The 16,363-nt window shown below is 52.5% G+C and overlaps 2 protein-coding genes across 29 annotated transcripts in view; both read right to left on the bottom strand.

Annotated features, from left to right (window-relative positions):
- Window positions 1–1,596: 1,596 nt before the first annotated feature.
- On the bottom strand, window positions 1,597–7,084 carry MAMSTR (MEF2 activating motif and SAP domain containing transcriptional regulator). Of its 8 annotated transcripts, XM_079118641.1 has the most exons (10): window positions 6,704–6,838; window positions 6,046–6,129; window positions 4,861–4,899; window positions 4,107–4,246; window positions 3,761–3,945; window positions 3,324–3,426; window positions 2,919–3,113; window positions 2,435–2,602; window positions 2,290–2,344; window positions 1,597–2,158 (listed from the first exon to the last, which is right to left on the bottom strand). In XM_079118641.1, exons 2-10 carry the CDS (start codon window positions 6,101–6,103, stop codon window positions 1,875–1,877), a joined length of 1,227 nt encoding a protein of 408 aa, XP_078974767.1. In that variant the 5' UTR covers window positions 6,104–6,129; window positions 6,704–6,838; the 3' UTR covers window positions 1,597–1,874. The 8 variants fall into 8 exon arrangements, with proteins under 8 accessions (XP_078974767.1, XP_078974770.1, XP_078974765.1 ...); XM_079118644.1 differs by having other exon boundaries at window positions 2,290–2,602; window positions 6,704–7,084; XM_079118639.1 differs by having other exon boundaries at window positions 2,290–2,602; window positions 6,046–6,124; window positions 6,704–6,827.
- A 469-nt stretch (window positions 7,085–7,553) lies between these two features.
- RASIP1 (Ras interacting protein 1) overlaps window positions 7,554–16,363 on the bottom strand; it is a 31,202-nt gene continuing 22,392 nt past the window's right edge. For 20 of the 21 annotated variants that reach the window (XM_079118619.1, XM_079118616.1, XM_079118623.1 and 17 more), the window contains 8 exons: window positions 12,884–13,537; window positions 11,965–12,002; window positions 11,578–11,729; window positions 11,356–11,471; window positions 9,925–10,168; window positions 9,562–9,734; window positions 8,444–8,591; window positions 7,554–7,965 (listed from right to left, as the gene is read on the bottom strand). In XM_079118619.1, the coding sequence (XP_078974745.1) occupies window positions 7,766–7,965; window positions 8,444–8,591; window positions 9,562–9,734; window positions 9,925–10,168; window positions 11,356–11,471; window positions 11,578–11,729; window positions 11,965–12,002; window positions 12,884–13,537 (1,725 nt within the window). In that variant the 3' untranslated portion in view covers window positions 7,554–7,765. The remainder of the gene's footprint in view (window positions 7,966–8,443; window positions 8,592–9,561; window positions 9,735–9,924; window positions 10,169–11,355; window positions 11,472–11,577; window positions 11,730–11,964; window positions 12,003–12,883; window positions 13,538–16,363) is intronic. The other variant, XM_079118631.1, reaches the window with a different exon arrangement.

Genomic DNA, 16,363 nt, shown 5'->3' on the forward strand with positions numbered 1-16,363 from the left:
TGCAGGGAGATGGCTATGATAAATCGGAGCTTTTGTTGCTTAGAAGCCCAAGCCTCAGTTGGAAGGAAGGCAGGAAGGGAAAAGGGGAGAACACAAAAGAACTTGCACCTGACCCCACCTGACCCCAGAACTTCCCTACCTGCCCTCCCGTCCCACCAAAACCATGACCTGGCTCTGGTGAACCCTATAAAACTCAGACCCTTGTTGCAGCCCATGGCCATTTTCTCCCCCGAAAATGTGCCCCTCTGCTGCTTAATAAAAGCATTGGGCCATCAAGGTCTGTCTGCTTTGGTTATTTTTGCTTACAGCCTCTGTGCTCCAAATTCACTGAAATGATTCAAACTGGTCAATCCTAAGCCTGCGAACCTTACCCGTCCTTTGCTGCCGGGGAACCCACACCAAAGGCTCTTGTCTGTGGTCCCCACCTCTCCCTGTCTCCAGACCAGCTCTACATGTCCCATGTGGTCCTGTGTGGTGTCCAGGGCCCCTTTCTTTTGGAATATGGTAGTATACAAACCATCTTTTGAATGGTAATGCTGTCTTGATCTGTTGCCGCATCACATCTGAAGTAATAAATCCTACATTTTAACACACTACCGCTGATGGCGTACGCTATGGCTTTCTGTCTAGGAGTGCCCTGGGCTGAAAGTACCTGGGAGTTTATGTCCTCCCTCCCTTATTTCCTCCTGTGACCCACGGCCCATGACTACTAGAGATGGTGTAGTAGCAGGTCTCCAAATATGGCTCCCAGTGGCCACACCCCTGATATTCCTGTCTACCCACCCCCCCATATTCAGCCTGAACTGACCTGACTTTCATTACTGTAGCAGATGTGAAACTGTGGCTGTTTCAAGAGACTGGAATATTCTGCAATTTCCCCTGGAATGATTGCTCTTTGGGATTCCCCGTGGAAAGGGAGAACGCTGATGCTTCATGGTGCATGACAGTCTCAAAGTCCCCACAGCCTAACTGGGCCCAGCCTTCTAGCCACCTTGGCCAGGGCACCAGACACAAGAGTGCCATCCTGGGTGCCACTGCCCAGTTGGGCCCCAAGATGATTACAGCCCTGGCCAAAATCGTGCAGAGGTGAAGAAATATCACACGGAATGCACTCAATCCATGCAATTGTGAGTGACATCAGATAGTTATTGCTCTGTGGCTTTAGCAACAGAAAGCCCAAACTGGGAGATTCAAAGGCCTAGTTCCATGTACCTCAAGGTGGAAAAGTCTGTAGCTGAATTTATACTCCAAAGCTCCCCACAGAACAGGCTGAGGTTGGGACTTCACCTGAGGGCACACTCTGGCTCTTCTTCTTCCTCTATGCTATCCTTTTCCCCAGTCCCTCATTATCTCTCCTGGAAAGCACTTCTTTAACAAAATCACTGGCATGGAATCTTGTCTCTCTGCCTCCAACAGAAGCTGATTTCAGACACTACACTTCTGATCCATCTAGAACCCCAGGATCTGGCTACCCTCTTCTCCCTCCCTACCTTTCCCTGCCCCTTTCTGGCGTCCACCTTCCAGCTTCCCCACACAACAGGCATCCATCTGGTATGTATATGTGAGCGGAGGGGCATTAAGAACATCCATGAGGTCTCCAGAGGAAGCAGAAAGCAGCTTGTTTGCCCTGGGCAGCAGCAAATGAACCTACGTCCCCAACCATACAACCATAGAGGGGGTAGGGATCATAAGAAGGCAAAGTTCAGGCATTTGGCATGTCAGCAGCAGTTAGGAGCCAGATTGGGATGGGGGTTGTCTCTGATCCTGTGTCTGTGGTGGGAGGGGCTCCACTAGTTGTGCCATTTCCCTTCCTGGAGTCTCTTTGCAACCTCCACCCCCATGGGTTCTGGGTCCCAGGAAAACTCCAGAACCCATCACCATGGATCCTCCAGCAGGTCCCACAGCCGGGTGCCACTGGAGTCAGATAAGTCAGCAGAGAAGATGCTGGGGGCTGGAGGGCCAGAGCCCAGTGGGGGACCCCCACTCAGGGCCTCTAACCAGTCCAAGGAATCCGTGGGACCTCTGGGAGAGGTGGATGGGGAGTTCGTCGGGGTTGGAAGTGAAGAGGAGAAGACAGATGAGAGGCCTTCAGAGTCCGGGGAGGGGGACAGCACGTCGAAGGAGCCTGGGAAGTCCAGGGGAATGGGGGGCAGCGGGTCTGCAGGGGAAGGAATGGAGTGTGAGCTTAGGAAGTCATGGATCTGGTTCCGTTCCCCAGCCCGTTCTTTCCTCGGCCCCAGGAGTGCAGAACCTCAGCCCCCTTCTCCCCCAAATTCAGGAGGCTCCTACCCTCAGGCTCCATCTGGTCCTCCAGGATGTCATCAATGCCCCGATTCGGAAGCAACTGTGAACCAACAGACGCGGCGTGAACCTGGACTCCTGCCCAGAACCTGAGCGAGACCCCACAGGCCCACTTGATCCGGTACTCTCTCACCTGCGCCCTCCGGATGGCTTCCTGCAGCTCCTCTTCCAGCGTCAGGGGCGCTAAGGAAGGCGTCAGGGCTGTGGCCGGAGGTGGAGGCGGAGGCGGGGCCGGAGCGGTCACAAAGCTCTCCGCCGCTCGAGGAAGGGACGGCTTAAGAGTCGCGGGATTCGACTTGACCTAGGACCACCAAGCGCGAGTTCCCGCCAGCCACGCCCGCCGAGCGTAACTCCACCCACCCGCAGTCTGCGGCTCCACCCCCAGTCCGGCCATCACTCCTGAACCACACCTTTGGCCTCGCCCCCTGTTCTTTCATTGGCTTCTTTCCTGAAATTCTCCCCGCCGTTGTTCTTAACCACGCCCCCTTGGCTGCCGGGCTTTCACCGCTGGGCCAAGTCTCTCCCCGCAACTTCATTGGCTCCTTGTTTTTCGACCCTCCGCCCCATCCGTTTTGTCTTCCCTTCATTGGTCCACACGCTCATAGCCCCGCCCTCACCGTGCCCTGCCGCCGGGAGGTTCCCAGGGCCTTGGACCTGAGGCGCGGCCACGGAGCACCCGCCGCGCCGTCCTCGCGCCGCGGCTTCTGCCGCTCGCGGGGCGGGGCGCCGCCGCGCATGCGCTCCAGGAGCATCGACTTGGTGCCAGACACCGGGAGGCCCCGCAGGCGCAGCTGCTGCCGGAGCTCTGAGACCTGGGGACGGGGCGGGGAGAGTGGTGCTGGGCGGGCTCCGGGGTGCAGGCTGGGAGTGGGCAGGACGTTTGGGATCCGAGATAGGAAAGACCTGGAGCCCTCCAAAACATGGAACTGGGGACCCAGACTCCTGGATTTCCTTGGGGCAGAGGCTGCGACTAACCCCACCGAAAGAAAGGACCAACCTGGAAAGTTGTCCCCCAAACTCACCGTCAGCTCCTCCAGTTTAAGTGTCTGAAGTTCCAACTTGTGTGGAGGAGGAGAAGGACTGGGGACTCCTGGTTGGAAGGGAGTGAGGGGAGTGGGCTTCATCCTGGCGATGGTCGTGAGGGAGGAACATAGGTTAGAAGGGGCAGAGAAAGAAAAGGCATGTTAGGGTTCTCAAAAACAGGGCTCCAGAAAATGAAGAAAAGTGAGAGCCCAGAATTCTGGGTCTCTGAGGAAGCAAGTACATGGGACTAGATTTCTGTACGTGGGAGAGGAGGAACTGGGGGTGTGGGTCTGAAGGGAGAAGAGCTGGGAGCTGGACAGTTGGGTCCTGAGGGAGGAGGGACTCCGGACTGGTCCCTATCCTGAAGTGTGGGTTTGAGGTAGGATGATGGAATCTGAATTTCTGGGTCACTAGAGAACAGAAATAAGGGTCATACCTAGGATGTAGCTGCTGTGAGTTTGTCCCTTCCCACAGAGGTGGCCCCTGGGGGCCCAGGGCTGACCTTTCAACTTGGGGGTCTGCCCTGGACCCTTGTCTTGGTTCCGGGGGCATGTACTGGTGGTATGTTAAGTTTCCTCTGGGCTTGGACTCACTCCAGCGTTGAGAGATCTTGGGAGACTCCTAAAAAAGCAAGTATGATGTCCCATGCTTCAGCTCGGTTCCCACCTTCCTGCCAGTGCCAAGTGTGGGGTTGGCAATCTCCAAAAAGAAGCAGATGGGGCAGTGGCAAGGAGGACCAAGGCTAAACTCGGGGACTTCCGCTCACTCTAGTCAAGACTCACCTTCTTTGGGGACCTCCAAGTACAATACTCTGTCTCAGGGAGCAGGACCCCAGGGCTGAAAAGGAAAGAGGCGGGGACCGAGGGCAAAGCTGGGGCCAGAGCCGCGCCTGAGGCTGAGATCCACGGATCTGAATCTGAGGCTGGAGAAATGGTGAAAGACCCTGAATGGCCTGGAGGCAGCAAGCCAGCAAGGTCGAGCAAAGCCGTGGGAAAGGAGGGCCCAGCCTCTCTGGGGTGTGGGAGGACAAGGCCTGGCAGCAAAACCCGTGTTCCAGCTGGGTGCCTGGACTCCTGGATCTGGGGGCCCAGATTTTCACATTCTCAAGAAAGGCAGGAATCTAGCCCCGTCACCAAGGGGTGTGTTAGTTGAGGATCACAGATGTCTGGGGTTTCGCTGGGACAGGGTGGGGCCTGCACTCCTGATTCTTGGGGAGACGGAGAAGCTGAGAAGCCACAGTCGGACATTCTTATGTGTACTGAATGTGGAGTGGAGTCTGGGAAGCCGGTCTCCTCCTAAGAGCATCTGGAATCATGCATCTGTTGGGGTGTGAAAACTGGAGAGCAGGAAGTAGAGCTTCCAGCGGGTGGGGTGATCAGGGACCTAGATTCTTGGGTCCTTGGGAAAGGACAGGATGGAATTTCAGTGTATCCTGGGTGGGGTATAGGAACCAGTGAGGGACCTGGTATAGCTGAACTCCGGGGTGTCCCAGGGAAACGGAGCCACCATCCCCTCCCATTCAGGGCCCACACTTACTCGGGTCCTGATTCCGTCTGTGGATCCGAAGCTGGAGGACTGTGAAAGGAGAAGGGAGGTGGGAGGAGGAAGGCGGGAAGGGAGTGTCCGGGAGCCTGGCTTGGCAGGCGGGTGGGAGCTGCAGTTGTTGGCGGGACACGCGTGCCCAGCCCCCTTACACACCCCTGCAGGCGGGTGGGCAGGCATCCCGCTCCCTTTCCCGGGCCTCCCGCCTGCTCCCTGCCAGCGCAGCGCCTTGGGCCAGAGCTGCTCTAGGGCTAGAAGCCAGCCAGCCTGCAGGCAGGAGGCAGCCCCACCCCAGCTCCACCTGCCCCTCACGAGTCTGTGCCCACGCCACCCCCAGGAAAATCGCCATCTTGGCAGCCTGGCCCATTTGCACCTCACCTCCTTTTATCCCTGCAGCCCCCTCTACAGTGCTGGCTTCTTTCTGTGCTGTCCTTCTGCCCTTCCCACAATCACCCTGTCTGCACACCCACCCTTGAAACACATCTCTGGGTTCTAGATTTACACGTGCCACTTGTGTGCATTTGTAACCTACATACTTCATCCTCGGCTCACTCTGCCTTGGCTTCCACCCAGCCACACTGACGTTCTTATTTGCATCCTCAGGATATGGCCACTAGTTTTGGAGCAAGGATCTCCTATTAAACAATTGTCTTCTTTGTACATGTGTACCTTTTTGCACATTCTTGCTTGTCAGTTACTAGTGTCTTTGTACACCCAACCATGTAACCACACTCAATTGCACATTTGGGTGCCCTTTGCCTACTCAGGAATTGACCATCGCATATCTTGCACCTACCCTGGAACCTAAAACACAACTTCTTACGATTTCAAGATTTGATAGCTCATTGTCACCTCACCAAACTCCCACACCAGTCCTCCAAAGTCCCCACTGTGTACGCACGTTTGCTGTGCATACGTTTCAGTTGAAATCCTTGTCCTTTGCAGTGCCTGGTCAGCTCACCCATCCCTAGCCACCCACTCCTCTCTGCTCACCTAGTCATTTGCACACTCAGTGATCCACATCAATTCGACCCCCTTTACTGGAGACCTTTATGCACAGTGACCTTTTGCACAGAAAATACATGCCTCAAGGGTTCTCCTACCCTTTCCCACCTCAGAGTAGACCCATTCCCAGGAGACCAGGACCCCTTCCCAAACCCACCAGGAAAAGCCTCTCACCAGATCGGAACTTGGAGCGGATGATTTGGGAGCGCTGGGAGGAAGCTGCCAGGGTCATTGCCAAGGCCGGGATGGGGACCTGGACTGGGGAGAGAACAGGGTCAAAGTGGAGGTCAGGAAGTTGACCCTGGGGTGGGCTTCAGAAAGGCTCTGAGGAAGTTGGGGATAGAAGCAGCCTGTAGCCCTAACTTCTGGATGTGGAAAAGGGCTGGGGTCCCAGACACCTAGGTCTGAGGGAGGAGGGCTGGGGCCTGGACTCCTGGGTCTGGGGAGGAAGGGCTTGGAGCCCTAACTCCTGGATCTTGGTAGAGGGAGGACGTGGGGTGTAGGACTCCTGGGTCCTAAGGAGGAGGGCATTGGGAGCCTCGACCCTTGGGTCTTTGAAGGAGAAGAAGGGATAGTGGCCTGGGCCCCTGAATCTTGAAGGGGAAGGAGGTTAAGGACTGGGGCACAATACTCTTGAGGGGACTAGAATTCAAGATCCCGGGGAAAGGGGTCCTGACAGGTTTCTGGGGAATTGAAGAATGCCTGCAACTTGCATCTGAAAGGGGAATGGTTCGGGGTGTCCGCCACCAGGGTCTGTGAGGAAGGGATGGGGACCAGAAAAGTGACAGAAGAGTTAAGGAGAGTCCCTCCCTCCACCCCAGGGGCTTCTCACCAGGTGGGCTCGGAGCAGCTGTGCCCTGAGGCGGGTGGAGTCTCGCGGTCCGGGTTGGAGACTGAAGGCTCCACCCCACTAGCCTGGGACCGCCTCGGAACCCCTTTCTGGTGCGTGCTGGAAGCCCAAGAAGTGGGCGGGGGAGACGGGAGCTCCGCCTGGGACTCTGAGAAGGGGCGGGGGCACGCACTGACAGGGCCTGGGGCGAGTTCCTGGGCTCGCTCCTCCTCCTCGTCCTGGGGCTGTGGGGTCGGGCGGGACAGCCGCAGGCAGACAGACGGGAGCAGGTGCCGGGAGAGGGGCGCCGAGTGAGCAGCAGCAGCAGGTGGTCGTGTCCCGTCTTCTGCCGGCAGGTGCCACCTGTCGCCTTTTTTTTCCCCTGACACAGCACCAGGAGTCAGGTTTAGGGGAGGGGAAAGTTCAAACCTGAGGCCCGGACCCCTAGGTCTAAGGAGTGGATTGGGAGTCTGCAGGAGGAGGTGCTAGGAACAGATGGAGGTGTGGTTTGGTGGTGTGCTCAAAAGTCAGACAGGTTCAGAAGGGGTAAGGGGATCCAGATTCCTAGGTCAGAGGGAGATGGCGGCTGGAGTATGGACTTTGGGGGTTGGAGACGGCTGGTTCCTACTGGAAGGGTCAAGGGCCCGATGTACCGCAGAGCACGCTTCGGACTATGTTCTGAGGTGTGTGGGAGGCCCCATTGCTCCTGGGTTGGATTACATGCAAGAGGGCAAGCTGAGGCCGTGGCTATAAATACCTCTCCCGACTAGGCAGGAGTCCAACGCTCCAGGCAAGGGCCCTGACGCCTTAAAAATCATCATCCATCCCGAGTCTTAATAAAAGAGGCAATGCCAATACCACAGATACATTTATTGCTCCTTGGCACTAACATCCCAAGCCCATCTTTCCACCGTCTCATCCTCTTTCTACCCAAAAATTCAAACTCCCAGCGTTCCGCGCGGGAACAAGAACTACAACTCCCAGAAAGCTCTTCGTTCAGGCGGTATCCAGTGAGTAAAAGCCCATGAATTTTTCAAGGTTCGCGCGCTCCTTTGCTATTGGTCTTCAAGGAGGCGTAGCCACAGGAGGCCCGTGGCGGTGATTGGCTGGCAACTCCTGCTGCTCAAGATCCCAAAGGAGGCGACGGAGCCTGCGCAGTTCACGGTGCAGGGCGTCGTCTGTCACTGGACCCGTGAGGCGCAGGCGCGAGCTGCCCAGGGGCAGGATGAGAGGAGGGTGAGAGGAGAAGCTTTCGAAGATGTCCCCTATGAGGCCGAAGACGACAGGTTAGAGTCTGAAAACAGGCGTGAAGTGACTGTGCCAGGAAGAACCGAAACTGAACTACGCCGAAGAAAGAAACTCCCAGCAACTCAGGAGCAGGGTCCGCTCAAAGGCGACTCTCGGAGTCGGCGAGCATTGTGGGAGTTGTAGTTCGGGAAACCAGCAGTGTAGCTAGGTTCCTACATCCCTGAGGAGAGTCTGGGAATTTAGCGCTGGGGACTCCGGAAGGTTAAGGGGCCGGGCTCCTAGGTGAGGTGGGTGAGGGGTTGTAGAGGGTAGAGGCTGGGGGCCGGAAACCTGAGGGGAAAAAAGAGGGACCGGGAGCTTGAACTCTCATCCTGGTGAGGAGGAGGCTTGGGTCCAGCATCCTGGGTCAGAAGAGGGCTGGGGATAGGGACTCCTGGGTCCTAAGGAAAGAAGAAAGCTGAAAGCCCCAGTGCTTGTATCCCCATTTCTCCTCACCTGTGTCCACAGCATCCCGCTCTGCCGGGGGAGGGTCCCAGGCTGGTGGTGGCCCACGGCCAGGACCCAGCTGGTAGTGGCTAAGCAGATGGTGGAGCTGAGCGGGCGTCAGGGTGGAGTGGTCAGTTCGTAGGCTGCTCCATGAAGCCTGGTAGGAGGACCAGGTGAGAAGTCTGGTCATTATGGGGCAGCTGGACTTCCATAAAGGGAGTGAACATGCATAGTGGAGTCTGTGCCATCTATCTGTCCTGGGCATTGTAAATACTGCCTGTCACTAAAGTGATGGTAGGGAAGGGTGTGCTCTCAGAAACTTTAAAAAATGTGATTTGTTTCAGAATAAACAAAGATACAGGAGGAGGGTGGGGAACAAGATTGGTGATTAGCTTATATTGTTGAAGCTGGCAGTTTGTACAGAGGGATTAATTTTTCCATTGTGGCTACTTTTTGTATCTATTTGACAAGTCTTGCACTTGACCTAGTTGGCATTAGAATCATCAGTGTGATTAAAATCAGAGACTCTATCCGGATTGCCTGAGTTCAAAAATCTCACCTTCATTACTTACCAACCTTCTGGCAAATCACTATGCCTCAGTTTCCTTATCCGTCAAACAACCTTTTAGGATTGTTATGAAATGCAATATGGCAAATTGGAAAGTACTTGGAACACTGCCTGGGGCTTATTAAATGCACTGTCAATGTTTGATAAAAATAAATACAGAAATCAAGTGACCTGTTCTACATGACTCTCAGTTTCCTCTTCTTAAGAACTGTCTATTAATAACCCATTTTCTTGGGGTTCCCTCAGTATTAAACTAGAAATGTGAAACACAGTAACCAGCATGAAGTTTATGTTCGGTAGATATTTTAATCAGCACATTCCCTGATCTCATACCAGACTACTTGATTCATTATGTCTGAGGGAGGGACACTGCAAACTATTTTTAATAAGTCCCCCTGGGATTCAGATACAGTCAAACGTGGTTATTGTTGGTGCTGGCTGCCAGCTATCTGAGCAGAGTCTTGGAATGACACGGGATCTTAGAGAGCTCCAAGGTTGAGAGGAAAGCATCGGGTGGCTAATGGGGTTGAAGAGTTAGAGGTCAGGGGTCAGGAGTTACCTTAAGCAGTGATGTGCGGGGCACACAGAGCAGATTCACAGCAATGGAGAGTTTCCGGAAGAACTCAGTAGCGATGTCACCTAGCCCAGCCCCCTGAAGCCAATCCAAGACAAGATCCAGGTTGGTTCGAATTTGGACAGCTCGGGACCACTGATAGAAAGGTCTGCCTTGACCTAGGAGGGAAGGTTATGAGGTATAATGGTGGGAGGACTGTGGCCTGCCTCCCAGACCATTCCTATCCTTGAGCTTGGTCTGTGGCTCTGTTCTCCAGAGTATCCAAACACGGGGCCTGTGCTGTGTCTAGCTTGGTATGGGTCTGGGATGGGAGCCTGCCCCTCTACTGGCTCCCAGCCCAGCTCTCACCTCGTTCCATCAGTGAGTTGAGAAGGGATGCATTGGAGAAGAAAAACAAGTAGCCAAAAGTCTGAGACACAAGATCTGGGTGCAGCTCGCACTGGCTGGTCAATTCCAGGGCTGCCTGGAACACGCCCAGTGTGGGTCTCAACCCTGGAGGCATGGCCCCCAGATCCGCACCAGGTCCAGGCAGCTCAGCCCCAGCTGTGAAAGGGTTGCTGTCCAGGAGAGCAGGCAGTGTTGAATAAAGAGTCTGAGGAGACAGGCAAAAATAAGCGATTAGACCACATTCCCTGGGAGCCTCAGGTTGGTAGAGCATGGAACTAATGGGCAGCTCCAAAGGCTTCTAGGCGTTGTAGTCCATTCTACCTTCAGCACCTGAAGGGAGCTCCATGAGCAAATCCCCGCTTCACAGATGGGTTTCTAGCATTTATTAAACCTGGAACAAGCCAAGTCTTAAGAAAGACTTTCTTGAAGTTCCTTGGTTATTATAACACCAATTTTCATGCATTTGGGGACTTGGAGTGCTCAGTAGACAGCTCAAGAAGGACAAAGGATAGTGGACAAAGAAGTTCCCTTCAGTCAAAAACTTTTATCCAGAATTCTTGAAGGAAAGAAAAACGATGGAGAGTTAGGAAGTGGGAGTGGGGTGGCAATTAGCCAGTGGAAAGTGAGGCCAGGCCAAAGACCGGAAATGAGGTCAGATACAGAGAAGAAATAAAACCACACTCAGCAAGAGTGTACAGGAAGTACAGCCTCAGAGGAGGGCTTCATAGTCATGGCTGTTCAAGGAACTGCTACCTGTCCCAAAAGATTCCTTCTCCCTTTACAGACAGGGAATCAGACCTATCATAATCCAAAATCCTGGAGAAGTCCAAGAAGCAATATTAAGGTCAAACATATGGTGGGGTTGGGGTAGCGAAGGGGAAGCAGACCCTGCAGGAAGAGCACTCAGAGAGAAAAGGTATGCAGGTTAAAGATGGGAATGAATTCAGGGGTACAGCAAGTAAGATCAGCAAACACAGGAATTAAGATCTGATTAAAGATCTTTGGTTTAAATGATAGGACCCGGCACTATTTAAACTATCTGTCTTCCTGCCCGCCTATCTATCTGTCTATCTATCTATCTATCATCTATCTATCATCTATCTATAGTTCATCAGTAGACGAAAAAATGGGAGCTTGAGAAAATGGTAATGATTATACAACCAGGTGATGAAGTCAGACTGTCAAGATAGGAAGAGAAGCCAGGAAGGCAGGAAGTGATATAATATCAAACAGGAAGTGGTGTCACAATAACAAAGAACTGGAATGAGATGGGAAGTGATGTCATAGGAGAAGGAAATTTTAACTCAACCAGGAAGTGACATCAGAGCAACACAATGAAGTTTAAACAGAAAGCGATGTTATGTAAAATAGGAAGCATGGGACAAGGCCAACCTTGGTGAGGTAGTAGACAGACTGCTGGAAGGTACACATGATGACCTCATCCAGGAGGGCCATGGCCTCATCACATAATTCCAAGTCATTGCAGAGCTGTGGGTCTGAGGATAGGCCTAGGGGTGAGAGGGAGAACCACAGGCTGGCAGCCAGGAGCCCAGGTCCCCAGGTTCAGGGAGTAATAGAGGGCTTGGACAAGCCTATGCTTGGGTCAGAGCTCACCCTCCTGATCAGCCTCCTTCTCCATTTCCAGCACCTTCTCCTGCACAAAGCTCAGCAGCTCAGTGGTGTTGGCCATCCACAGCATGAGTGGCCGCAGCTCCACAGATACAGCCTCTGGAGTCAGGGGCACCTCAGGGACCCCCTCAGGGTGGCTGAGGAAAGGGGACGGGACCTGTGATCCCTGCTCGACCCCCTGCAGTAGTGTCCAAACCTCAAGATTTGGGCCCAAGTTGAGGAACAAGCCCATGCCCCATTTCACAGTTAGAAATGTTGTATACCAAGGAGGAACAGAAACATGCACTAAGACATGCATGGAATAAAGGAGAACTGGATGCAAACCCCCACCCTCGCATCCCTCTGGATCTTTGTTCTCAGAAGTTCTCTTACTTCTCTGGCTGACGGTCTCCAATTTCCTTAATTTTTTCCTGTGGAACAGTGAGATCAGAATTAGGGGGGAGGGTCAAGAGAGAGGTTATTTTGAGTTAATGTCCTGGTTTTTCTAGAAGCACCTTTAGGACAGAGACTTGCCACTTCACAGATGTACTCTAATCCCCAAGCCTTAGAATGGTGTCTCCCTCTTTCCTCTTCTTAATTTTTCTTCTTTCCTCCTTGCAGGACTGGGGATTGAACTAAGGGCCTTACAACCAAGGGCCTTGAACTGCCACAGAGCCACCTCTCCAGTTCTTAGTTACCTATTTTTTATTTTGAGACAGGGTCTCACTGAGTTGCCCAGGCTGGCCTCTAACTCGCGATATTCCTCACTAGTCCCTCATTTTAAAAGGTAAGAAGAGGTGATGGTGGTGATGAATGAGTGGTCTGTTGCCCTTGGGGCCTCTTCTGCTCAAATCCTGTTTCTTCTTAAACCCAAAGAACTCCCTAGACCCTCCCTCTAACCAGCCTCTAGTTCAATAGGATGGAACCTTTCTCCCACCTGAACGATTCCTTTCTGGGACTTCCATATGTAGGTCCAACTGACCTACCCTCCAAAAATGGTCTCGCTTGCTATCGCTGCAAGGTCCAAGCCCAGTGGGCTGCCCACTGAACTTCTCACAATGGTCTCCAAATACTCGTCCAATGGATCTCCACCGCCTCCCCACCCCCATTTCCCAGAATGATTTATTTCAGGATCCCACAGCTCCAAAGGTGGGTACTGCCTCCTCTCCCATGAATCTAAAACTTTAGTAAGTGGGCCCAAGCCCCTCCCGCCCGAGGCATCATGGGAAAGGTGCTCTCTTCTCACCCAGGTCCCTAACTGCAGCCAAGACTTGGGCAGCAGGTAGGGCTGGATGGCGGTGGGGGTGCTCACCCAGACGGCCTCCTTGATGAGCCGAGCCAGGCGGCCCAGCAGGCGCGGCAGGTGACCCAGCTCCAGCTCTCGGGCAGAGTGCTGCACACAGAGCGCCAGCAGTGTGGCCGGCCCCAGCGGTGGCAGCTCTCCCGCGCCGGAGGCGGCTGCGCGCACGATCTCACCCAGCAGCGCTTCCTCCTCGCGAGGCCGGAAGCGCAGCACCGGCTCCCGACCGTCCAGGTAGGCCGCCAGCGCCTCGCCCCTCTCTTGCAGACCTCGGCCACACAAGCGGCAGGAGAAGGCCCAGCCGGGCCCTGGGGGTGTGGCCCCGGGACGAGCAGGAAGCCAGGGAGGCCTTGCCGGCCCCGAACCCCCACTGCGGGGGTCCTTGTACATGAACAGGAAGTGCTCGCCCAGCCCGAGTAGGTCGCCTGGGTGCAGCTCGGCCTCCCGCAGCAGGAGGCACCCGTTGTGCATAACTGGAGCTCCACGGGCAGGGCGCACCATGGCTGGGGGCTCAGGGCCCGCACGAACTGTGCAGTGGCGAGGCAGTATGTCGGGGGCATTGAGGAAAGTGTCCACATAGGGGGCTGGGGACCCACAGCGGGACGATGAGGTCCCGCCTCGACCGAAAACGTGTTGCTCCCGTGTCATCACATACACCACGAAATCCTAGAGGAAAAATGAAGACACGATAAGGCACCAAATCCAATTCCCTTCCCAATGGGTGCTTCCAAATAGATCTCTGTTGCCAAAATCAATACTCCCCTAACCCAACTCCTTTTAAAATGAACACATCTAAGAAGACCTACCAGGACCCCAGAGGACCCCCACCTCCTTTGAAAGAGTTTCTATGGGAGATGCTGGCATGAAACACATCCTCACGACTTACAGAAGAACCCCCCAACCTTGTCACTTCCTCAAAGAACAGATGATTCAGAGGTGATCAGTCACCAAAGGACTCACTCTTCTTCCTGTCCAAGGAAACCTTCCCATTACCACACTCCTGACATTAGTCCACGCCCATGATGAAGCCTTACAGATGTCTCCCCTTCCACTAACAGTAACTGTCAACATTTCAAGGGAAGGAGAGCTTTCAAAAGACCCTCTTAAACAAAGGTTCTTCCACTACCTACATCCATGAGTGTGCACTTACTAGGTGACCTCTTTCTACCATGCCTTCTCTTGATCATCCCATCCCTTGACAAGGACACATACTCCAACAATGGACTCCTCTACTGCCCCCACTCTCCTGTCGGAGGACTCCACAGTCAGGTCCACAGTATCCACAGAAGTTCTCACTATGGCCCTAGTGAGGACACTTCCTAGAGGGGACACCTCCTAGAGATTAACACAGTGGCTCCTCTAGTAATCCTGCTTTCAAACACATGCCTCAAGGAGACCTGCCTCAGAGAACTGAAGAGATGAAGAGATGCATTCCAAAGACCCCCTCTTAAAATGTCCTCTCACCTCTATTCTGTAAAAATGAAAGCAACGTGCCCCCTTTCCAAAACAAACCTAAGACTGTGTGCATGTACCAATATGTAACAACTAATCTCATCCATATGTACAACTATAATGTAATAAAGTAAAATAAAAAAATACATAAAAAATAAACCTAGCACTCATGTTCTCCAATTGTCACACAAAAGTGGAAAATGCACAGAAGTGTCAGCACCACCTGCCTGCATCTACAATGGTCAAATCGATCCAATGAAAACCATCACCTTTTACAAATGGATGCATCCACTCCCCCACCAAGGGAATACAGACTTCGCTAGAACAAGACTCCAGGCACCAGTCAAAGACGTCCCTGCCCTAGTGGATGCACGTTCCCCATTGCTCTCCCTCCAGAAATGGATGTTTATACTGGGACTCCTCCCTGCAGTGGACTCTCCTTTGAAAAGGCACAGTCTCAAAGGTGCCAAAAATAAGCAATGGAGAAAAGTTAGCCTCTTCAACAAATGGTGCTGGGAAAACTGGAAATCCATATGCAACAGAATGAAACTAAACCCCTATCTCTCACCCTGCACAAAACTCAACTCACAGTGGATCAAGGACCTTGAAATCAGACCAGAGACCCTGCATCTTATAGAAGAAAAAGTAGGTCCAAATCTTCACCTTGTTGGCTTAGGATCAGACTTCCTTAACAGGACTCCCATAGCACAAGAAATAAAGCAAGAATCAATAACTGAGATAGATTCAAACTAAATAGCTTTCTCTCAGCAAAGGAAACTATCAGCAATGCGAAGAGAGAACCTACAGAGTGGGAGAATATCTTTGCCACTCATACTTCAGATAGAGCACTAATTTCCAGAATATATAAAGAACTCAAAAAACTCTACACCAAGAATACAAATAATCCAATCAACAAATGGGCTAAGGATATGAACAGACGCTTCACAGAAGAAGATCTACAAGCAATCAACAAACATATGAAAAAATGTTCACCATCATTAGTAATAAGAGAAATGCAAATCAAAACTACACTAAGATTCCATCTCACCCCAATTAGAATGGTGATTATCAAGAATACAGCAACAATAGGTGTTGGAGAGGATGTGGGGAAAAAGGTACACTCATACATTGCTGGTGGGGCTGCAAATTAGTGCAGCCACTCTGGAAAGCAGTGTGGAGATTCCTTAGAAAACTTGGAATGGAACCACCATTTGACCCAGCTATCCCACTCCTTGGCCTATACCCAAAGGACTTAAAATTAGCATACTACAGCCACATCAATGTTCATTGCTGCTCAATTCACAACAGCCAAACTGTGGAACCAACCTAGATGTCCTTCAATGGATGAATGGATAAAGAAACTGGTGTATATATATACAATGGAATAATAATCAGCTATAAAGAATAATAAAATTATGGCATTTGCAGGCAAATGGATGAAATTGGAGAATATCATGCTAAGTGAGATAAGCCAATCTCAAAAATCCAAAGGGCAAATGATCTCACTGATAAGCAGATGATGACACATAATGGGGGGTGTGAGGGGTGGGAGGGGGCAAGAATGGAGGATGGAGGAACTGTATAGAGGGAAAAGAGGGGTGAGAGGGGTGAGAGGGGTGGGAGGGGTGGGAGGGGTGGGAGGGGTGGGAGGGGTGGGGGGAGAAAAAAATAACAGAATGAATCAAACATCATTACCCTATGTATGAGTATGTAAATCATTACCCTATGTATGATATGTAAGTGTATGATTACCCAAATGGTATGCTGTTACTCCATGTACAAACAGAAACAACATGTATCCCATTTGTTTACAATAAAAATAAATTTTAAAAAAAGGCACAGTCTCCCTCAATTCTCAGCTAAAGGAGCCATGCCCCATTTGTCCCTCCAGAGTGATTTTGTCGGCCACTCCCCTCCACTGCCTGGCACTCGCCATGCTATCTCCTCCTCTGGAACCTTGCTGTGCTCTTGCCTACAGAGGACTTGAGGCGACCTCAAGCAGAGGAATTCTGACAGCTGTAGGTTTATCACTCTCCAATG

Source organism: Sciurus vulgaris (assembly GCF_902686455.1).
Source record: "Sciurus vulgaris genome assembly, chromosome: 17".
In the NCBI taxonomy this organism is placed as follows: Eukaryota; Metazoa; Chordata; class Mammalia; order Rodentia; family Sciuridae; genus Sciurus; species Sciurus vulgaris.

Coding starts and splice junctions, on each gene's coding strand:
- MAMSTR (XM_079118644.1), bottom strand. CDS start 6,103: ATGACCCTGGCAGCTTCCTCCCAGCGCTCCCAAATCATCCGCTCCAAG. Junction 3,114..3,323: donor TTAAACTGGAGGAGCTGACG/GTGAGTTTGGGG, acceptor CCCCGTCCCCAG/GTCTCAGAGCTCCGGCAGCA. Junction 2,603..2,918: donor CCTCCCGGCGGCAGGGCACG/GTGAGGGCGGGG, acceptor TGGTGGTCCTAG/GTCAAGTCGAATCCCGCGAC.